Source organism: Ranitomeya variabilis, chromosome 4 (assembly GCF_051348905.1).
Source record: "Ranitomeya variabilis isolate aRanVar5 chromosome 4, aRanVar5.hap1, whole genome shotgun sequence".
Classification (NCBI taxonomy): Eukaryota; Metazoa; Chordata; class Amphibia; order Anura; family Dendrobatidae; genus Ranitomeya; species Ranitomeya variabilis.
This window is the reverse complement of record NC_135235.1, coordinates 156919220-156943477: the sequence shown is the minus strand read 5'-3', so window position 1 is coordinate 156943477 and position 24258 is coordinate 156919220. Positions and strand designations below refer to the sequence as shown.

Below are 24258 nucleotides of genomic sequence, written 5' to 3'. Positions count from 1 at the left end.
CTTCCATACATTTTCGGATTCGGGTCAGGTGATTGGCTGGGTCATTCTAACAGTTTTATTTTCTTTTTCTGAATCCAATTGAGTTTCCTTGGCTGTGTGGTTGGGATCATAGTCTTGATAAAATGTCTACCCTTGTTTTATCTTCATCATCCTGCCTTGATACAGGTCAAATTTTGACACTTCATTAAATTTCCAGAAATCATTACAAAACCGTAACGATCTGTCCAACTTTGGAATTAGTACAATGGACTAGCCGACTCACTCCTCAACTCCTCAATGACTCTTAGCTAGAGGATTTTGTCACCTCCTTCATGACAGCTTGCCTCCGGGCCTCTGTCACATGGTATGGTTTCATTCGTAACCTTACCAGAGGCTCGGTGACAATGTTATGTCAGATCACAGATGTACAACGGGGCAGTTTCAAGAATTCATCTGTATTCCGCTGCACTAAATTCCAACCCTCCCATCTCTGTTGTTTCTAGAGAGTGTTGCTTATCTTTACCTCATTCTCAATCTTTTCCTGGGCTGGTACCAGAGGGTCCAAAGAAGATACGACCGAGTCATGTCTATAACCATACATTTATTATGGTGCACTGCGATACTTACCTTGCTTCCCGGGTCCCTCGCCATGTCCTTCCTCCTCCTATTCTGGGTCCTCGGCCATGTTGGGGATCCCGTTCCCCGCGCATGTGCGCTAGGCCGCTTAGGTCGCGGTCGTGCGCACTCCCGGCTTCTTTATGATGCCGGGTTGTACTGACCCAGAAGCACTGTCCTGCCTGTGCAGCAGCCTCCGGGTTTATCAGGTCACTTCCTGCTAGAGGAAGCACCAGATTATTATTGTGCCTTTCCGTGCTCCCTCCAGGCCCACTTAGGTTTCTGTACGTCAGGTCCCTGTACACTTCCAGTGTGTGCGTGCTCTGCTCAGTCCCTGTACACTTCCAGTGCATGCTCTGCTCTGTCCCCGTACGCTTCCAGTGTGTGCGTGCTCTACTCAGTCCCTGTACACTTCCAGTGCGTTCGCTGCTCTGTCCAGGATCCGGTACCCTCTTTGTGAACCCTGCCATGTCCTGAGTCTCGGGTTTTCTCTTTGGCTGCTCCGCCCGTCTGGTCCTTGGTGAGTACCCTGATTCTCCTTGTTGTCCTCGAGCCACCCTTCTGGCACAAACTATCGCGGTGTATCTCCCTCCTAGGCTTGCCACTAACGGTCCCTGTATAGGGGTCAGTTCCACCTGGTCAGCTCGCCTGGGAACGATCGTCACCAATGGGTCCACTCCAGGAATCATAACAGAATAATCAGGCCATGAACCCCGCTGGTGCCTCGGCTGTCACCACCTGTTAGCACTGATAATGTTTTTGAAATAAGAGATATACTAGCCAGGAGAAAGGTTAGGAGGAGAACCTTCTTTTTGATTGGAAGGGGTATGGGCCTGAGAAGAGGTCATGGGAACCACAGGAGAACATCAACGCTCCTTGTATCTTGAGGAGATCTCTTTCCAGACTTAAGAAAGGGGATGTAAGGGAGGGGGTACTATTACAGCGCACTTCGATACTCACCTTGCTTCCCAGGTTCCTCGCTGCTTCCTTCCTCCTCTTCATGGTCCTCAGCTGCGTTGGGGATGCCATTCCTCGCGTATGCACGCTAGGCTGCTTAGGTCGCATTTGCGCTCACTCTTGGCTTCTTTATGATGCCAGATTGTACTGACCTGGAAGCGCTGTCCTGCCTGGGCAGCAGCCTCCAGATATATCAGGTCGCTTCCTGCTAGAGGAAGTGCCTGATTATTATTGTGCCTTTCTGTGCTCCCTCCAGGTCCACTTAGGTTTCTGTACGTCAGGTCCCTGTACGCTTCCAGTGTGTGCATGCTCTGCTCTGTCCCTGTACGCTTCCAGTGCATGTGTGCTCTGCTCAGTCCCTGTAGGCTTCCAGTGCGTGCTCTTTTCTGTCCCTGTACGCTTCCAGTGTGTGTGTTCTGCTCTGTCCCTGCACGCCTCCAGTGCATGCGTGCTCTGCTCAGTCCCTGTACACTTCCAATGTGTGCTCTGCTCTGTCCCTGTACGCTTCCAGTGTCTGCGTGCTCTGCTCAGTCACTGTACGCTTCCAGAGTGTGTATGCTCTACTCAGTCCCTGTACACTTCCAGTGCACTCTCTGCTCCGTCCAGGATATGGTACCCTCTGTATGAACCCTGCCGTGTCTAGAGTCCTGGGTTTTCTCTGTGGCTGCACCGCCCGTCTAGTCCTTGGTGAGTACCCTGATTCTCCTCGTTGTTGTCCTTGAGCCGCCCCTCTGGCACAAGCCATCTCGGTGTATCTCCCTCCTAGGCTTGCCCCTAATTGTCCCTGTATAGGGGTGGGTTCCACCTGGTCAGCTCGCCTGGGAACGATTGTCACCAATGGGTCCACTCCAGGAATCATAACAGAATAATCAGGCCATGAACCCCGCTGGTGCCTCGGCTGCCGCTCAGAAGGAGTTGGTGTACTTGCGGGAGAATCAGACGCATATAATGTCGTTCATGAAGTCCATGGAATCTCGGTTGTCCACTTTACAGGCCTCTGATCCTGGGAATGCTTCCCAGCTTGCCAGTCTCCAACAGGAGCTAGTTCAGCAGCATGACACCCAGACTCATATATTAAGTTATATGGCTTCAGTGGATGACCGTCTGCTCTCCCTTCAGTCTGCTGCCACAGCCTCTGCCCAAGCTCAGTCTCGTAACCCTGATCCCTCTCCGCATCCTCTACCCCATCTTCGTAAACCACCTTGGTATAATGGTGACCCCAAGCTGAGTCCCGGGTTTTCTCTGTGGCTTCTCCGCCCATCTGGTCCTCGGTGAGTACCCTGATTCTCCTCGTTGTCCTTCGAGGCACCCCCTCTGGCACAAGCTATCACAGTGTATCTCCATCTTAGGCTTGCCCCTAATGGTCCCTGTATAGGGGTCTGTTCCACCTGGTCAGCTCGCCTAGGAACGGTTATCTCCATGATCCAGTGGGTCCACTCCAGGAATCATAATAACATTCCCGAACTTTCCATGCTTTTTTAGATTTGCAAGGTATGCTGGCTCTGGTTTTCTCTTCCTGGGCTGATATACCCTGTACTTCAATTCCCTGAGTTTTTCTCGGACTTCATATGGCCCTTGCCACTTGGCCATGAACTTACTTTCTGTGGTGGGCACCAAAGCCAATACTTGATCCACATTTTTAAACAATGTGACTTTGGCCTTTCTATTATTCCCTCGGCTTTGCGCTGCCTGGGCATTCAGGAGATGTTCCTTTATGATAGGCATTACAGTCGCTATCCAGTCCTGCATACTTGCAATGTCCTCTATCATGCTTTTATAAGGAGTAGGCTCCTGTTCACATGTATCTTTGGTAATGTCCAGCTGGCCCAAGGGATGTCCTCTGTTGAGGGCTGGAGCACCTCCTGAATGGCAAACATTAAAAAGGCAGCAGCATATCTCAATACTTTCCATCTTAGGCGAATATTTTTTTTTACATTGATTTGAGAGTTTTATTAAATTTCTCCATTAGACCCTCTGTCTGGGGGTAGTACATTAACGTGCTCAATTGTTTGATCTGGAGCAGTTTGCTTAATTCATTGGTCACCTTGGACGTAAAAGAAGTCTTTTGATCTGTAAGGTGGGTAGTCAAAGACTGCAAAACATGGCAACCAGCTCCTGAGCAATAAGTTTTGCTGAGGTATGATGAAGTGGAATTGCCTCCTGGTAACAAGTAGCATAATCTACTACCACTAATATGTGTTGTTGGCCATGGGCTTACTTTACTCTTGGACCTACCAAAACCTTGGTAATCCACTCAAAAGGTACCTCTATAATAGGCAGAGTAACCAGTGCCAGTGGACTACGGAAATTTGCGGTGGATGTGATCAGCTGACACTCTGGGCAATACTTACAAAACCTCTGAACCTTGGCATAAATCCCAGGCTAAAGAACCGCTGCAAAATACATTCTTGCATATTTTTAACCACTAAGTGGCAACCCAGCTGTGTTTTTGGACTACCTGGGGATAAGATTGGGGCACTAACAGCTATTCTAATAGTTTGTTCTGGATTTTTTTCAACCCAGTATAGCAAACTCTAGTCGACTGCCATACGAGGGAAAACCGACTAAGCCCCAGGTTACTGGGTCACCCTATTCATCATTATCACCCGTTCCTGTGCCAAAGCCAGTGTGGGATCCTCGAGCTGAGCTGTCCAAAAAGTACCCCTGGACACTTCCAGCTCCAGGATTGATGTGGTCTCTTTGATCTTTCCTGCCAAGACCTCTAGGGGAAAACTATTGGCTTGTACTCTTTACCTATGAAGGTGACCCATACGATTCGTATCCCTGAATTGAGATCTTTGGGTTCGTTCACGGACAGACCTTTACCAAGGAAGGGTTAGCTTTCCTCTCCCATAGGGACCAGAACAGGGGCAAGTTTCCTCCCAAAATAGTCCCAGAAGGAAGGGTCTTTACTACTTCCATTACATGTTTAATCTCCCCACATGGGATAGAAAAGATAACCTCTGCTGTCAGATACTCCCGAAGTTCTCCGTGTATACAGATAACTCTGATTTTCCCTCCAGTGGGTTTTTCCCCAGGGATCAATGACCTATGGACGAGTGTCACTAGGCTCCCTAAGTCCAAGAGAGCCTCCAACTATTGCCTGTTGACACCTGGCACAGATGGGGTTCACCAGCTGGGGCGACAGCATTCCCGGTCCAGTTGGTCTAGTTATACATTGATATTCGCTGAGCAAGCCCACAATCCATGGGATTATTGGTCACGGGGCAGTTGGCTGCCACATGTACTGGCCCTTGGCACCACCAGCATCTGATAGCGGTGGCACTGCTGGTTCTATTAGACCAACTAAGGAAACTGGGCTCCTGCTACCCTCATTCCAGGGAACCACCATAGTATGGGCTCAGTTCTGACTAACCCTAGCAGAGGTATGGGCTCAGTTCTGACTAACCCCAGCAGAGGTTTGGGTCCTTTTTCCAGGCTTATTGGCTTGAAGGAGCCGGCGTGATACCCGCAGTGGGGCAGAGTCACATACCAAGTTCTGAGAGGCCATATAGCGTACGACCAGGCTAGCCACCTGATCTAGGTTGCTCGGGTCTCCTAGCAACACCCAATGCTGTATGGCTACCAGCAGAGTTCATACCAGCCAGTTGACTATTATCCTCTCAACTTTCTGGGTTGGGCTCAAGGTCTGAGGATAGAGCCATTTTTTTATAAGATGCAGTAAGTTACTGTATATGTCTGAGACATACCAGGTCGGACCTCCACAAAGGACCATTGGTACACCCGTTAAGCACATACATAGATACTGACCCCCATATGGGCAAGGATCTCAACTTTGAGTTTCCCATAGTCCTGGGTGTTCTCCTGGCTGAGGTCAAAATATGCCTTCTGGGCATCTCCCATCAAGAACAGGCCCACCACTTTAGCCCACTGGGAGATCAGCAAACTGTCCTGCTCTGCTGTTCTCTCCCACTTTCGGGTCGTCCTCTGGACTCATCTCCCCCAGCACTCAACTGACTTTCTCCTGGGCTTCAGGATGGACCGGGGTTACCAGTGGGGGTGTCTCTCACAAGGCTGCAATCTGCTGTACTAACAGGCTGTTAGTCAGCTGCTGCTCATTGGAGAGGATCAACTGCTTCAGGAGTTCCTCCATCTTGTCTGCAGGCTGGAATTGTAGTGTTGCAGACTTAATCACAGACATGCGGTTGTCTTCTGGGCAGGGGCGTAACAACAGTCCTGCGGGCCCCGGTGCGAACTTTTGAATGGGCCCCCCCCCCCCCCCAAAAAAAAAAAAAAAATGATATACAGACACACGCATACAATGTTAAACTAAGAAGTAAATATCTATTGCAAAAAAAACATTTCCGAAAGATAAGAAAAAAGTGTTGTAAACAACAGCTTACCCTCAAAAGATGAACTTTCATGTTGCATCCCCTAAAAAGAAAAGATTGTAAGGAAAATTAGCTGACAGTCTAATACATTACCTGGAAATTAAGTTTTCATGTTAAGAATTTTTACCTACAGAAATTGGTTTTTCAGTCAGTGCTGGTCATGCTTCTTAACCAAAGCGGAACAACATAAAAACGGTTTCAAAGAATCAACTCGAACAAATGCTTAAAACGGCAAACTGTGTTCAAACAGGAACGTAATAAAACGCAATATGAATATTCTTGTCACTGTAGAAAAGGAAATGGGAACATTTATTAATTGAAATGCTTTTTGCAATTGTTGATTGCCTGCCTTCTTTGTATGATGCTTTTGTGGTACCATTCTCAAATGGTAAAGGTATTTTTTTTTTGATTAACAAGCTTAAATGCTTTATTAAATAGATTGATGCTTGCTGAAATGCCAGCCCTCCTGCATCACACTGTATGGGACAAAGCATTCAATGTGTCTGTGGGGTGATGGCTGTTCCTGCCTCTGTTTTTAACTACACTTTGCATATTCTTTGAATTTTCAATGAACAGCTATTTAGCAGTTTTCTGCAGGTTTGCAGAAAGAGTAAGAGGACATGGTGGATATAAACTGTTATAAAAGTTAAACAATCTGAAAATGAAATTTGAAAAATAAATCCAGGTGTTAAACCCTAAATATAGACACAAAGAAAGTTCAAACAGAGCAATTGTATATACCACGCAATAACTGCAGCCATTACATTTAAAAGAATTGCAGATACACAAAACCAATGTATGTGGTGGGGGGGGGGGAATGCATCCCATGGCTCCCCAATACAGTTTCACAGGGCGGTTTGAGCACCCCCCCCCCCAGCTAAACGATAATGGCACCGGCTCCTGCCGCCCGGACATACCTGGGCCGTGGGCCCGGCGATCGGCATCGCCAGGCAGCCCGGGACCTGGGAAGAGCATGGCGCACCCACATGTCGCACCCCCCACATGTCCTGTTGCTGCACGTACCTTCACCGCTCGAAGTCCCCCAGGCAGCGCGCGCGCGCCTGGCAGCCCCGCGAAAAGGAGGAGGAGGAGCCGAGGAACGTGACGCCGCACGGCCTGCCCCCACAGTGACCGGCCGCTCAGCCTGCAATTCATCCTGGCGGCGGCCCGGTAAGCTGCGCCCACGGCGGACTACCGAGGTCGCAGAGGTCGCGGCGGCACCGGGCCCTCTTTTGGGCCCGGGCCCTGGTGCAGCCGCGACCTCTGCGACCCCGGTAGTTCCGCCCCTGCTTCTGGGTATGTCTCCATTCACATTGTCTGCATTCTCCACCAAATGTAAGGCGGTAACTTTCCCACCAGTAAGGTAGCGAGGCAGTGAACCAGATAAGTTCAACATAAAGTCTTTTTTAGCCAACTTTACAAAATAAGCTGAAACCTTTTTCTTTCGGAATGCAGCTGGAATGTCCATGTACGGTTCGGTGCCGTGAGAGTCTGCACCACCGTAGGAATCTCAGGTGCATAACAGCTTTGCCCAAGTCTCTGGCTCTGGTCTGTGTTCAGCCTCACACACCCTGGCACACACAAAACCTCCAGCTTTGATGCACATGAAACCAACACCGACACACCCAACTCTTATCTGTAGGTTTAAATGTGAATTGTCGCCACTTGCAAAACCCAAACTGGATGGAAAGAACTGTCCCACTACCTTCCTACAAATCTTTCCAAAAATAAAAGCCTATGTCAGATTTCCCTAAATCTGACATGGTCAAATGCCTTACTGCAGTCCACACTTACTTTTACTTTGTGTTGTAACCACAAGCGTGGCTGTGATTACAACACTCTCCAGAGGGTTCAGAATGTTTCCAGACACAACCTGGGGGAAATGTAATGTTGCTTGTATATATGGCTCCAATAACTGCCTTCCAGTATGTAGTGTCATTATGTTAAAATACTCACCTGCTACCATCTTCTGTATTATCCAGCATCGTTCCACTCCTCTTCTCCGTGACATCACCACTAGGGTTGAGCAACTTTCATTTTTTAAAGATCGAGTAGGGTTTTGTGAAACCCGACTTTGTCAAAAGTCGAGTCGAGGGCAGTCGGCCGATTATCGCTAAAAGTCGGGGATCGACCGAAACACGAAACCCAATGCAAGTCAATGGGGAAGCATAGTCGGCAGTGAGTGGAGGCCAGGAAAACACCTACAGTGCCCATTTTAATGCCAAAAACATCCATTCTTGTTTCTGAAGCTTGTCAATCTTAATTAACTTTATAATAATAGTTGTTCATTGGAACTTGGGGGTCATTTGGCAAAAGTTGTGGGGGGTAGGGCTGGTTCAAGGTTTTAGTGGGCCCAGGAATCGTGGACTACGTCACGGCGGTGGAGCAGTGAGAGGTAAGTATTTCAACGTTGCAAGTGCTGTGATCCTGAGCAAGCAGGGGGGGCCCACTCATTCGCATTGGCACTGGCACAGGGCCCCTCAAAGTACAGCGGTGTGTTTGCACAGCGGGGGCGCCTCCCACCAGCAGCGACACTTTTGCCTACTCTGAGGGGCCCTGTGCCAGTGACGTCGCCAACGAGTATGCCCCCCCCACCTGATGAAGGAACCTGCACTTTCATCTGCACCTTCCTCTTTGTCCCTGTGTAAGGTGGTATAATATGCGGGAAGGGGAACCTTACTTTCAGCAGGGTCAGATTCTGGCTGTGTAGAGTACAAGGGGAATGTAGTGGTCTAGGTCAATGTACCAGCAGACTCATCTAGCAGTGGCTGGGCAATGGGCAGGATGAGGAGGAAACAGATATAGGGCCAAAGCATAAAGTAGGCTAAATGCAGTTCAAAATTGGTAACAGGACTAAACAGGCGGCATTGCTTTGTTCAGTGGAGTAGCAAACCTAGGAGCAGCAGACACTGTTTTAAGGGCCCAAACACACTAATAGGCCAAATGCAGTTTAATATCTGATACTTTAGGCCGAAAGCCAGAAGGTGGAAGCTCAGCTTTATTCAGTTGAGGGCAAACACCAGGGAGTGGCAGACACCGTTAGTAGGCCGTAACCAAACTTGAAGGCCAAATGCAGTTTAATATCTGATACTATAGGCCGAAAGCCAGAAGGTGGAAGCTCAGCTTTATTCAGTTGAGGGCAAACACCAGGGAGGGGCAGACACCGTTAGTAGGCCGTAACCACCAAGTTTTTAAAAAACAGCACTTAATGAGAGCCAGAAGGTTGAAGCTCAGCTTTATTCAGTTGAGGTCAACACCAGGGAGCAGCAAACAGAGGTATTATGCCCCAACCAGCACTTAAAAAAATAAATAAATAAAATAAAAAAAAATTAGAGCCAGAAGGTTGAAGCTCAGCTTTATTCAGTTGAGGGCAAACACCAGGGAGCGGCAGACACCGTTCGTAGGCCGTAACCAAAGCGTAGTCCATCATGGCCTTATTAATAGTAAATAAAATATATAACTAGGCTCTATGAACTTTTAAATAGTTTCCAGGGGTACACGGGCAGCATTGGTGTGGTCAGTGGAGGAGTATTGCAAGTAGGGACCGCAGACAGGCTATCAAAGGCCTAAAATAACAAACAATAGGCTCATGGCAGTTTTAAATCAGTTACATGGATACACAGGCAGGCACTCCAGGCAGCTTTGTGGTCAGTGGAGGAGTATTGCAAGTAGGGGCCGCAGACAGGCTATCAAAGGCCTATCAAAGGTGTGTCTGTTGTCGCCCAAACACTTCATTGCCAATACAGCCTGCTGACACTTGCCACTAGCTGTCCCATAATGGCACACCTGGTGTGCAACAGTGGCAGCTGCGGATGGAGTGGATGTGCGACTGCGGTCTGTGGACGAGCTCTCGCTTCTGCATGAGGAGGAGGAAGAGGAGGAGGGGGGGCGAATGCCTACAGCCAACTCTTTCCTTGACCGTGGGCTAGGCAGAACTGTCTCAATATTGCTGTCCCCTGTGGACCCTGCATCCACCACATTCACCCAGTGTGCCATGATGGACACATAACGTCCCTGGCCATGCCTACTGGTCCATGCATCTGTTGTCAGGTGCACCTTTGTAGTCACAGACTGCCTGAGTGCATGGACGATGCGGTCTTTAACATGCTGTTGGAGGGCTGGGATGGCTTTTCTAGAAAAGAAGTGTCGACTGGGTAGCTCGTAGCGTGGTACAGCGTAGTCCATCAGCGCTTTGAAAGCTTCGCTTTCAACTAACCGGTAGGGCATCATCTCTAATGAGATTAGTCTAGCAATGTGGGCGTTCAAACCTGGATGCGAGGATGAGTACTTCCTTTTCCTAACAAGAGTCTCATGTAGGGTGAGCTGGACTGGAGAGCTGGAGATCGTGGAACTAGCGGTGGTGCCGGTGGACATGGGTGACTGAGAGAGGGTTGGAGATGGTATTCTTGCCGATGCCCTACATGCAGTGTTTCCTACTACTAACCTGGTGATTCCCTGACTGCTTTGGCCTGGCGACGAAAGCTGCACAGATACTGCAGGTGGTGTGGGAAATGGTCGGCTTACAGGGAGGGAAGGGATGTAGCGTTGCTGACTAGCTTCATTGGCCGAGGGTGCTGCAACCTTTAGGGACGTTTGGTAGTTAGTCCAGGCTTGCAAATGCATGGTGGATAAATGTCTATGCATGCAACTTGTATTTAGACTTTTAAGATTCTGACCTCTGCTTAAGGTTGTTGAACATTTTTGACAGATGACTTTGCGCTGATCATTTGGATGTTGTTTAAAAAAATGCCAGACTGCACTCTTTCTACTATCGGATACCTTTTCAGGCATTGCAGACTGAGCTTCTTTAACCGGATGGCCACGCTGTCCTCCAACTGGTTTTGTTTTTGCCACGCGTTTTTGGCCAGATACGGGCCCGGTAGATGGAACCTGTTGTGATGTTGATGCCTGCTGCGGCTCCTCCTCCTCCGCTTCAGAACTACTGCCGCCTGCACCCTGTTCCCCCAATGGCTGCCAATCGGGGTCCACAACTGGGTCATCTATGACCTCCTCTTCTATGTCGTGTGCAATTTCGTCTGTGTCACCGTGTAAGCCGGTGGTATAGCGTTCGTGACAGGGCACCATAGTCTCCACTGGGTTTGATTCTGCCTCAGTACACTGCGAGGGCAATGTTCTGGTCTGAGTCAAAGGAACAGCATAGTAATCTGGCTGTGGCTGTGCATCTGTGCACTCCATATCCGATTCAACTTCTAATGGGCATGGCCTGTTAACTGTTTCACTGTCTAACCCAGGAACGGTATGTGTAAAGAGCTCCATGGAGTAACCTGTTGTGTCGACTGACGCATCCTTAACTGTTGTTTTTAGTGAAGGACACAAGGAAGCGACTTGTTCCTGACTGGGAGCATCCACTGACGATGCACTGCTCTGACATTTGGCACTTTCCGAGGAGGAGGCGAAAGAGCTAGAGGCAGAGTCAGCAATGAAAGCCAATACTTGTTCCTCCTGCTCCGGCTTCAAAAGTGGTTTTCCTACTCCCAGAAAAGAGAGCGTTCGAGGCCTTGTGTAGCCAGACAACGAACCTGGCTCAACAACTCGAGACTTAGGTGCTGTACTGCTTTTACCACGACCACCTGATGCTCCACCACCACTACCATCATTACCAGCTGACAATGACTGCCCACGGCCACGACCTCTTCCACTAGACTTCCTCATTGTTTGCAAAACATAACCAAAGTAACGCTATTTGTTACTGTAAAACAACTTATAAGGTGAAAGCAACGAAGATCAGCTCACCTCCTCTCAGTCCCAGCGCACGGATCATGCAGTGCTGCAAGTAGTACGAAGGAAAAGCAGAAGTCCAGCGTGGGTGATGTCCATAAAAAATAACTTTTATTCCATTTTTGTTAAAAGCACATAAATCCAAAGTCCATCTTCATATCCATAGACACAAAAACGGGTGATTCATACCAGTGACAGTCACAGGCTTAAAGTGCATTAAAATCAAATGCGTTTCAACGGTCTTGCCGCCTTACTCACAATGAGTAAGGCGGCAAGACCGTTGAAACGCATTTGATTTTAATGCACTTTAAGCCTGTGACTGTCACTGGTATGAATCACCCGTTTTTGTGTCTATGGATATGAAGATGGACTTTGGATTTATGTGCTTTTAACAAAAATGGAATAAAAGTTATTTTTTATGGACATCACCCACGCTGGACTTCTGCTTTTCCTTTGTACAACTTATAAGGTGAACTCAAACTTCTGTAGGATTTATATATACCTTTATAGGTGCCTGACACTGAAAGGAAAATCAGGCCCAATGTTACACACTAGGTTTTCTGTGGCCCAATAATTTGAGACAGATGGCACACACAGGCCCAGCACTCAAGCAGAAATGCCAATCTTAATCTCCCACTATTTTTTTTTTTTTCTTGGAGAATTTACCCTAAAAAAAAAAAAAAGGCCCAGTATTACACAGTGTTTTCGGTGCCACACAATGAGAGACAGATGCCACACACAGCAATGGCACGGAGGCAGACTTGCCAATATTTATCTCCCACTAATTTTTTTTTTTTGAAAAGGGAGAATGTACCCCCCCCAAAAAAAAATGGCCAAGTATTACACAGTGTTTTCGGTGCCACACAATGAGAGACAGATGCCACACACAGCAATGGCATGGAGGCAGACTTGCCAATATTTATCTCCCTGCAGTTATCTCAGAAAAGTATGGCAGGCAGCTATAAAAAGGACTGCTGCACACAAAAGTGTGGACAAACACACAAGATAGCTGTGCAGAAAGGAAGGAAAAACAGGATTTGTGCTTTGAAAAAAGCAGTTGGTTTGCACAGCGGCGTACACACAGGCACAGCAACGCAGCTATCAGGGTCATGGAGCCTTCTAGTGCAGCCCAATTAGCTACAGCGCTGAGGAAAAAAAAATGTAGCTTCCACTGTCCCTGCAATCAAAAGGTGGTGTTGGACAGTGGAAATCGCTACAGCACATGCGGTTTGTAGCTTTATGTACCCTGCCTATCACTATCCCTGCTTCCGAAGAAGCTGCAGCAACCTCTCCCTACGCTCAGATCAGCAGCAGTAAGATGGCGGTCGGCGGGAACGCCCCTTTATAGCCCCTGTGACGCCGCAGAAAGCAAGCCAATCACTGCAATGCCCTTCTCTAAGATGGTGGGGACTGAGATCTATGTCATCACGCTGCCCACACTCTGCGTCCACCTTCATTGGCTGAGAAATGGCGCTTTTAGCGTCATTGAAACGCGACTTTGGCGCGAAAGTCGCGTACCGCATGGCAGACCCCACACAGGGATCGGCTCGGTTTCATGAGACGCCGACTTTGCCAAAAGTCGGCGACTTATGAAAATGAACGATCCGTTTCGCTCAACCCTAATCACCACTCTTCAGACTCTTCAAGTCACTCTATTCTCTATGTGTGAGCCAGAAGTCTCTTTTACAATGTAAGCCTATGGAGCTGTGTTCTGATGCCCCATAGGCTTGTTTTGTAAAGCCACTTTTGGGTCGCACAGAGCACTGTGTGACCTGAACAGTCTGAAGAGTGGAGCGGCGCTGTATCCCGAAGAAGGTGAGAGAAGATGAGTATATTAACGCACAAAATAGTACCTACACATATACAAAGTCTTAGGGAAAATGGGGCTTCTTTATTGTGTTGTCCACTTCTTGTCTCACACCATAATAGTGTACTATACGGTAGAAGAAACTACCTAGTGCTCCAAGAGTAGTAGTCTTCCCTATGTGCTCCCACACAGTGTTGAAGCGCGCACTGTGCGCATCTTGGAGAGCAATGTTGCACGCTGTGGACGCAGGACGCAGTTGAAAGTGGTGGTCACTCAGAAACTGGTTCCTTCCCGTATACTTAGTTCTAGTGATGCAACTGGTTTTGGGCTTATTTTACAGTGGCTCTTCTAGAGAAATGTGATCTACATTCATATTAGGCATTATACCCGTAGTATTAATTACATTATATTAAGTCTCTTGTGATGTCCCAATAGGTTTCTTTTCTTACCATGCAAAAATGTTAACAAGCAGAAAGGAAGTTTAAAAATTATAGTTACTGTAAGTGAAGCAGTGAGTATATAGAGTTAGTTTTATCAGCAGTGTCCTAAGCATATATAACACTCTAAAAAAAGATCATTTATGACACTCATAACACCTTTATTTTCAGAACTCGCATAGCGCCAAATTCACAGTGGATCGTCATAGCGGTGTTCTTCGTATCAAAGCCGGGTTGTCATTGGACTTTGAAAAAACAAGAACTCATTTTGTCACAGTCTTAGCCAAGGTAGGTCCTTTGTTTTATTAACTTGAATATTCACATGGCGTTTGGTGTATGCATTGAAGGTATTCCCCAACAAATGCAACTGTATAGCTATGCACAATGCATGTGGAATACAAGTGGCCCACTGTATAGAAAATGGCAATATGCAATTTTCTGAACAAAATTTTGGCCTTCATGGGGAAAAAAAGGGGTCTTTGGCTGCATAGGATGTGTGCACCAGAAGCTTTGCATGTGCAAATGTTGACTGAAAATACAATGCAAATTCAGTTTAAGAGACAAAAAGGCACAAAAGACGATATAGTCTGGTACATGGTAGGGGGTGTCAACAGTGGCATTCTCAAAGCAAAATCATGAGTGAAATAATTGGTGTTGTTTGGTATTTTGAATGTGTAAACAACTGTGTTTATTATAGTGTTTTTTATAAGCAGTGCACAGTACAAGGAATTAAAGTGAAGGCTCTGGTGCCTGACTCAAGACATGATACATCAGCACCCCACCTTACTTGTCTCCCACTCCTTCCCAATCTTTTGCACCTACAACTAATTTTTCTATGATATGTTGGTTTGAGAAAACTCACAGACAGACTGCAGACATGTGTCTTCCGATGCTTTGGTCCCTTATCCCTGAACACCAATCTATATATATAATTGTCTAAGGGGTACTTCCGTCTTTCTGTCGGCAACTTCCGTCACGGAAATTCCGCGTCGCTGATTGGTCGCGCCAGCTGCCTGTCATGGCGCTGATTGGTCGCGCCAGCTGCCTGTCATGGCTGCCACGACCAATCAGTGACGGGCACAGTCCGATTAGTCGCTCCCTACTCCCCTGCAGTCAGTGCCCGGCGCCTGCTCCATACTCCCCGCAGTCACCGCTCACACAGGGTTAATGCCAGTGGTAACGGACTGCGTTATGCCGCGGGTAACTCACTCCGTTACTGCCGCTATTAACCCTGCGTTATTACTATTGATGCTGCCTATGCAGCATCAATAGTAAAAATATCTAATGTTAAAAATAATTTTAAAAAAATCATTATATACTCACCTTCCGCCACCTTTCCCGCTCCTTGCGATGCTCCGGTGACCGCTCCATGCAAGTGGCAGGTTCCAGTGCCAAGGATGGTATGTTAGAAGGACCTGCCATGACGTCATGGTCATGTGACCACGACGTCATCACAGGTCCTGCGAGAAGGACCTTCCGTGATGTCACGGTCATGTGACCGCGACGTCATCACGGTCATGTGACCGCGACGTCATCACGGTCATGTGACCGCGACGTCATCACAGGTCCTGCGCTCATACCAACCCTGGGACCGGAAGCTGCCGCATGCACCGCACACAAGGCCAGGACTTCAACGGGCCTTCGGAAGGTGAGTATATGTTTATTTTTTAGTTTAAGTCTGTACACTACGTGGCTCTGTGCTGTATACTCCGTCACTGTGCAATATACTACGTGGCTGGGCAATATACTACGTTCGTGGCTGGGCAATATACTACGTGGCTGGGCAACATACTCCATCGCTGTGCAATATACTACGTAGCTGGGCAATATACTACATACGTGGCTGGGCAATATACTACGTGACTGGGCAATATACTACGTGGCTGGGCAATATACTATGTTGCTGGGCAATATACTATGTGACTGGGCAATATACTACGTCGCTGGGCAATATACTACGTAACTGGGCAATATACTACGTGGGCTGTGCAATATACTATGTCACTGGGCAATATACTACGTCGCTGGGCAATATACTACGTGACTGGGCAATATACTACGTGACTGGGCAATATACTACGTGGCTGGCCAATATACTACATGGCTGGGGAATATACTACATGACTGGGCAATATACTACGTGGGCTGTGCAATATACTACGTCGCTGGGAAATATACTACGTTGGCAGGCAATATACTACGTGACTGGACAATAAACTACGTGACTGGGCAATATACTACGTCGCTGGGCAATATACTACGACAATGGGCAATATACTACGTGCCTGGGCAATATACTTGTGACTGGGCAATATACTACGTGACTGGGCAATATACTACATCACTGGGCAATATACTACGTGGCTGGGCAATATACTACATGACTGGGCAATATACTACGTGGCTGGGCAATATACTACGTGGCTGGGCAATATACTACGTGACTGGGCAATATACTACGTGACTGGGCAATATACTACGTCGCTGGGCAATATACTACGTGGCTGGGCAATGTACTACGTGGCTGGGCAATATACTACGTGACTGGGCAATATACTACGTGACTGGGCAATATACTACGTCGCTGGGCAATATACTACATGGGCTGGGCAATATACTACGTGACTGGGCAATATACTACTTCGCTGGGCAATATACTACGTGGCTGGGCAATATACTACATACGTGGCTGGGCAATATACTACGTGGCTGTGCAATATACTACATGGCTGGGCAATATACTACGTACGTGGCTTGACAATATACTCCGTCGCTGTGCAATATACTATGTGGCTGGGCAATATATTACGTACGTGGCTGGGCAATATACTACGTGACAGGGCAATATACTACGTGGCTGGGCAATATACTACATGACTGGGCAATATACTACGTGGCTGGGCAATATTTTACGTACGTGGCTGGGCAATATACTACATGGCTGGGCAATATACTACGTGGCTGGGCAATATACTACGTAACTGGGCAATATACTATGTGGCTAGGCAATATACTACGTGGCTGGGCAATGTACTACATGACTGGGCAATATACTACGTGACTGGGCAATATACTATGTCGATGGGCAATGTACTACGTGGCTGGGCAATGTACTATGTGGCTGAGCAATATACTACGTGACTGGGCAATATACTACATGACTGGGCAATATACTATGTCGCTTGTTGTGAATTCTGTTCTCGAACTCCCTCCGGTGGTTATGAATGGTACTTTGGCGAGTTCTGTCCATGGACTCCCTCTGGTGGCTGTGAGTGGAGCTGCTGGTTCTGAGGTTCCTTCCTCAGCTGACCTCGTTTAGTCCTAGGCTGGCTGCTCTATTTAACTCCACTTAGATCGTTACTTGATGCCAGCTGTCAATGTCCTAGTACTGGTTCAGTTCTCTCTTGGATCTTTCAGATGACCTGTCTACTCCAGCAAAAGCTAAGTCCCTGCTAGCTTATTTGTTTACCATTGTTTTCTTGTCCAGCTTGCTATCATGATTCTGCCTTGCTAGCTGGAAGCTCTGGGATGCAGAGTGGCACCTCCACGCCGTGAGTCGGTGTGGGGTCTCTTTTGCACACTCTGCGTGGTTTTTTGGTAGTTTTTTATGCTGACCGCAAAGATACCTTTTCTATCCTCAAGTCTGTTTAGTTAAGTCTGGCCTCCTTTGCTGAAACCTATTTCATTCCTGTGTTTGTGACTTCCATCTTAACTCACAGTCAATATGTGTGGAGGGCTGCCTTTCTCTTTGGGGGAATTTCTCTGAGGCAAGTTAGGCCTTATTTTCTATCTTTAGGGGTAGTTAGCTCTTAGGCTGTGAAGAGGTGTCTAGGCAGAGTCAGGTACGCTCCACGGCTATTTCTAGTTGTTGTGATAGGATTAGGGGTTGCGGTCAGCAGAGCTCCCACTTCCCAGAGCTTGTCCTGTATTACTAGTTTGCTCATCAGGTCATTCCTAGTGCTCCTAACCACCAGGTCATCATAACAGTCGCTGGGCAATATACTACGTGGCTGTGCAATATACTACGTGGCTGGGCAATATACTATGTACGTGGCTTGGCAATATACTCCATCGCTGTGCAATATACTATGTGGCTGGGCAATATATTACGTACGTGGCTGGGCAATATACTACATGACTGGGCAATATACTACGTGGCTGGGCAATATACTATGTGACTGGGCAATATACTATGTCGCTGGGCAATATACTATGTGACTGGGCAATATACTACATGGGCTCTCCAATATACTATGTGACTGGGCAATATACTACGTGACTGGGCAATATACTACGTGGCTGGGCAATATACTGTCACTGGGCAATATACTACGTGGCTGGGCAATATACTATGTCACTGGGCAATATACTATGTGGCTGGGCAATATACTACGTCGCTGGGCAATATGCTACGTGACTGGGCTATATACTACGTGACTGGGCAATATACTACGTGGCTGTTCAATATACTACGTCGCTGGGCAATATACTACGTGACTGGGCAATATACTACGTGACTGGGCAATAATATACTATGTCACTGGGCAATATACTATGTGGCTGGGCAATACACTACGTCGCTGGGCAATATGCTACGTGACTGGGCTATATACTACGTGACTGGGCAATATACTACGTGGCTGTTCAATATACTACGTCGCTGGGCAATATACTACGTGACTGGGCTATATACTATGTGACTGGGCAATATACTACGTGACTGGGCTATATACTACGTGACTGGGCAATATACTACGTGGCTGTTCAATATACTACGTCGCTGGGCAATATACTACGTGACTGGGCAATATACTACGTGACTGGGCAATAATATACTATGTCACTGGGCAATATACTATGTGGCTGGGCAATATACTACGTCGCTGGGCAATATGCTACGTGACTGGGCTATATACTACGTGACTGGGCAATATACTACGTGGCTGTTCAATATACTACGTCGCTGGGCAATATACTACGTGACTGGGCAATATACTACGTGACTGGGCAATATACTACGTGGCTGGGCATTATACTACGTGAACATGTATATTCTAGAATATCCGATGCGTTAGAATCGGGCCACCATCAAGTGGTAAATAAATGTCTACTCTTTTCCCCGTGTGAAAATGTAAAATCTGGGGCTAAAGCACTACTGTTGTGGTAAAAATGTAATCATTTTTCTTTTCTTCACTGTTCAATGGTGTAAATTTCTGTGACACGCCCATGGTGTCAATATGATCACTGCTTCCCTAGATTAATTTAACGAGAGGTGTAGTTTGTAAAATGTGTTCATTTAAGGAAGGGTTCTGCTGTTCTGGCACCACAGGAGCCAGGGGCAGACACTGACAGTGAAGGGCCCCTGTGCTGGACTTTTTATGACTCATTCAGATGATTGTGTATTTGGTCATGTACTGTCCGTTGAGCTTGAGCAGCATGTAGAATCAGTCATCGTACAATTTTTCATACATATTGACGATCTGTGTGAAAAAAATTGCAGCATGTAACAGTCTGGTCTGTTTTATAAAGCAGGCTAGTGCCTGTCAATTGCAGGCAGCCATTGTGCTGGTTTGCCATGCCCACAGAACCTGTCACAGTTGCAATTTGCGGACATGACTGGCACTTCTGTCAGGCGACCACTGCTGACAAAATGTTATTTTAAGTGGTTGTCCATTACTCAAATAACCTTGTGTCATCCATCCAGCATGTTCCCCCAGTAACATAACTACACTTAGGGCTCGCTCACATTGTCGTGTAACATTATCTACTGGGATCTCATGTTTTATTGGATAGTACTCGGACCAGTGTTGTACTATGGGCAGTGCTGAACAGCACTTTTTTTTCTTATGCCGATTCGGCATGAGAAAAAAATTGAAGCATGGTGAGATTGCCTCCGATATTCAGATCACGCGCACCTATACACTTCCATTAGTGCATGTGAAACATTGTCAATCTGATTACCGCAGACAAAGGCAATGGCAAAGATGGAGATATTATGTTCACCATCTTCTGCACACCTGTGATCCGATTCTCTCACGCAAGATTATCGGATCACACTAAGGTGACACTTAGAGCACACCCTGACAGAGTTTGTTCTGAGTAACAATATCATAATCAGCTGTTTTCTGTCGCATGAGAAAATTTACTGCCATGTGACACCTGACTTATACTCATCTCTAGTGCGGCGCTGTTCAAGCAGTGTCGTCACTCACTCTTCCAGGGCTCACGTGACATTATGTATCACAATTCTTGCGGCCAATCAGCGCTGGCTTCACTATGCCTCATCACTTGGAAAAGTGATTGACAGGTTGGTCACACTTGTCAAGCATAGCGCTTGACAAGTGTGACCAACTTTTTACTATTGATGCTGCCTATGCAAAAGATAGAATGTTAAAAATAATAAAAAAAAAAAAAAATGGTTATTCTCAACTTCCGACAGCCCCCGATGTCCTCAGCGGCGCTACCGGTACGTTCTGTTCCCAGGGATGCATTGCACAAAGGACCTATGTGACGTCATGGTTGCATGACCGCGATGTCATCCCAGGTGATTCACGCAATGCATCCCTGGCAACGGAAGCTGCCGGGTGCACCGCTGAGAGGCAGGAGGACTCCGGGGGCCATCAGAAGGTGAGCATATCCTTATTTTTTATTTGAATTCTTTTTTTTACATGAATATGGATCCCAGGGACTGAAGGAGAGTCTCCTCACCTCCAGATCCTGGGTACCATCTGCTCATGGTGGGCATAGCCACATGCGGAGAGTGAGCAATCCTATTGTGGCAGAATAGCCGCGATTCCGCAGAAATAATGAGCATGCTGCGAATTTTACCGCTATGCGATTCCGCAGTGGAAAAATCCGCAGCATGGGCACAGCAACTGCGGAATCCCATAGGATTGCAATTTTTAAGCGTTTTTAATTATTTCCACTGCGGCAAAAAAATGGCAGAAATGCATAAAACACGCAACGTGGGCACATAGCCTGAGAGTCAGCTTGAGTTTTTTTCCTGCAGTCTTCTGAATCTTGTCTCCTGTATCACAATTCCAGCTGCAGCAGCAAGAGGAGAGCAAGGGGCATCATCCAGTGTCTTTTGCAGAGTGCAGCAGAGCAACGCACCCCCTCTATCTGCAAATGACTTAGGAACAGCCCCCTTCCTCTCCACGTAGTGTTCATGTTACTGCTGGATCTATGATTAATCATAAAGTTTAAGCGGTAGTCCAGGCCCCCTTTTCTCTGGAGCCCCTGTGCAGCTGTACTGGCAGTATGTTTGCCCCTGTCAGTCATGGCACCTGCAAATGATACCAGCCAAATCTGCACTACAATAGGGCTCTCCTTCCTTTCTGTGCTTTCCATTGAGTCTGAAAAGTATTTTCCGATTACATGTAGAGTATTGGCGAATTCAGATGACATTGCACAACAAACTGCGAGGTTCATTTTTTCCTATTAGCCCTTATAAAAATTAAAAACTGTGGGTTAAAATAATATTTAAGTTAGGAAAATGTAATTATTCTTTCTTCAGCGCCCAATGGTATAACATTCTATGAGGCATATGTGGTATAAATATGCTCACTGCACCCCCAGATGAATTTATTGAGAGGAATAATTTGTAAAATATGGTCACTTATGGAAAGGTTCTGCTTTACTGGCACCTCAGGGGCTCAGCCAATGTGACTTGGCACCGTCAAACCATTCCAGCAAAATCTGAACTCCAATATGGCCCCTCTTCCCTTCTGAACTTTCCATTATGCCTCAAAAGTAGTTTTTGACCGCATATGGGGTATTGCCATACTTGGAGAAATTGCAATTGTACTGCCCATTTTCTCATATTATCCCTTTTGAAAATTAAAAACTTAGGGCTAAAGCAACATTTTTGTGGTTCTTCAAATGTGACATGACGTTTGCAACCTATTCTAGCCAAAATGGCATCCTGTCCCTTATGAGCCGTGTGCCCAGACTGTGATTTTTTTTTTACTACTCAAAGTTATACATTTCTGTGATGCACTTGTAGTTCAAGATGTGCACCACACCACTAGATAATTTTCTTGAGTGGTGTAGTGTCCAAAATAGGGTCACTTGTGGGGGGTTCCATTTGTTAGGCACATCAAAGACTCTGTAAATGCAACACGGTGTTCACTAACTTTTCAAATCTTGCATTCCAAAAGTCAAATGATGCTCCTTCCCTTCCGAGTCCTGCCATGCACCCAAACAGTAGTTTTCCCCCACATATGGTGTATTGGCGCACACAGAAGAAATTGAGCAACAAATTGTACAGTATTGTCCATTTTCTTACCCTTGTGAAAATAAAACTGTTCTGACTAAAGCAACGTTTTTGTAGCAAAAATATGATTTCTTTTATTTTTACCGCTCAAGGTTATACAATTCTTTGAAGTACCTGTGGGTTCAAGGTTCTTACCACACATCTGAATTCCTTGAGGGGTGTAGTCTGCAAATTGGGGCCATTTGTTTTCACTTTTTAGGCACATCAGGCACATCATCTGCAAACGTGACATGGCGTCCGCTATCTATTGCAGTCAGTTTTGCATTTCAAAAGTCAAATGGTGCTCCTTCCCTTCCAAGCTCTGTCGTGCATGCAAACATTACTTTTCCACCATATTGCACAACAAATTATATGGTCCATTTTCTACTGTTACCCTTGTGATAATGCAAATTATGGAGCTAAAGTTACATTTTTGTGGGAAAAAGTGATATATTCATTTTTTCCTTCCATATTGCTTTAATTCCTGTGAAGTACCTGAAGGGTTAATAAACTTTTTGAATGTGGTTTTTAGCACTATGAGGGGTGCAATCTTTAAAACGGTGTCATTTTTGGGTATTTTCTGTTACTTAGGCCCCTCAAAGTTACTTCAAATGTGATGTGGCCCCCCAAAAAAAAAATGGTTTTGTAAAGTTTGTTGGAAAAATGAAAAATTGCTGATAAACTTTTAACCCTTCTAACTTCCTGACAAAAAATTATTTTTTAAAAATGATGTTGATGCAAAGTAGACATGTGGTAATTGTTATTTAGTAACCAGTTTTGTGTGATGTAACTATCTGGTTTAAGAGCGTAAAAATTGAAAGTTTGAAAATTGAGAAATTTTTGCCAAACTTTTGATATTTTCACAAGCGCAAAAATATCTACTTAAATTTACCACTACCATGAGGTACAACATGTCATGGAAAAAAGTCTCAGAATCACTGGGACATTTGAAACTTTCCAGAGTTATTACCACATGAAGTAACACTGGTAAGAATTGTAAAAATTGGCCTAGTCTGAAAAGGAAAAACAGGCTTTGACGCAAATCTGCTAATTTTGCTGTGTCGCCACATGAGAGAACATGACTGCTATGCAAGGCTGAACCAATAGACTAATTAATTCTGCTCTATTTTAATATTAACATATTAGTTATAATTATTATTTAATATTAATTATATCATCTAATATTGAGCAGAAATAAGCTGACATCTCCCTATATAAACCAGATATTGAAGCTTGTGGGAAATAATTTGCATATTTCTGGTGCATTCTGGGAAGAGTGAAGAGTTGCCACGAGTCTGAAGGATCTTTGGTTGTAGCAGGATAGAGTTGCTTGAAGAGAATCACAAAACTGCATGCCGGCAAATATTTACAGCCATTCCACAGAAATTTGTTTTGTTAAATATGGAGAAGGATATGGAGTTTTACAATGTGTGCTATATGTTTACAGAATTGGCAGAGGAAAAGACAAACTTTACGTGCCAGAAATGCAAGCTTGTGACTGTTAGAGGAAAAGGTGCAAAGAGTTCAAGAGAAAATAGCTATACCGAAGCTCATCAAAGAAGATGATTTCCTTGACTGAGCAGAATGTTCCAAGAGAAGAACTTTTCAGTGTTCCCGCAGAAGATAATAACAGAGTAGAAAAATCTATTCAGAATGTTTGAAAATAAGCACCTTTCAATGTACCTACAGAAGAATATTGGATGCATGTGACCCAAAGAAGAAGGAGAATGAGGAGGCAGTCAGCACCCATACTGCTGAAGAACTGCTACCAGGGGCTCTCATGCAGGACAACTAGGAAGATGTACCTAAAAAAAGCTTTGTCCACAAAGAATAACCCAGTAAGAAATCAGAAGCCTCTTGAAGGGAAAAAAGAGCTATGGTGAAGAAGAAAAAGAGAGTGGTGGTCATTGGGGATTCCCTACTGAGAGGAACAGAAGCCGCTATCTGTCGACCGGACAATTCTTCACGAGAAGTGTGCTATCTTCCAGGTGCCTAAATCAAAGATGTGTCTGATAGGGTATCAAGAACTCTTCAGTGCTAAATACAACTATGCATGTCCATTGATACATGTAGGATCAAATCACAAAGCAATAAAGGACCTGGAAACTATAGGCAGTG

The 24258-nt window shown here is 46.0% G+C and overlaps 1 protein-coding gene across 1 annotated transcript in view; it reads left to right on the top strand.

The window, feature by feature from the left end:
* CDHR1 (cadherin related family member 1) overlaps positions 1 to 24258 on the top strand; it is a 283238-nt gene that overhangs the window by 54627 nt on the left and 204353 nt on the right. The window contains exon 7 of the mRNA XM_077257202.1: positions 14058 to 14174. Within this exon, the coding sequence (XP_077113317.1) occupies positions 14058 to 14174 (117 nt within the window). The remainder of the gene's footprint in view (positions 1 to 14057; positions 14175 to 24258) is intronic.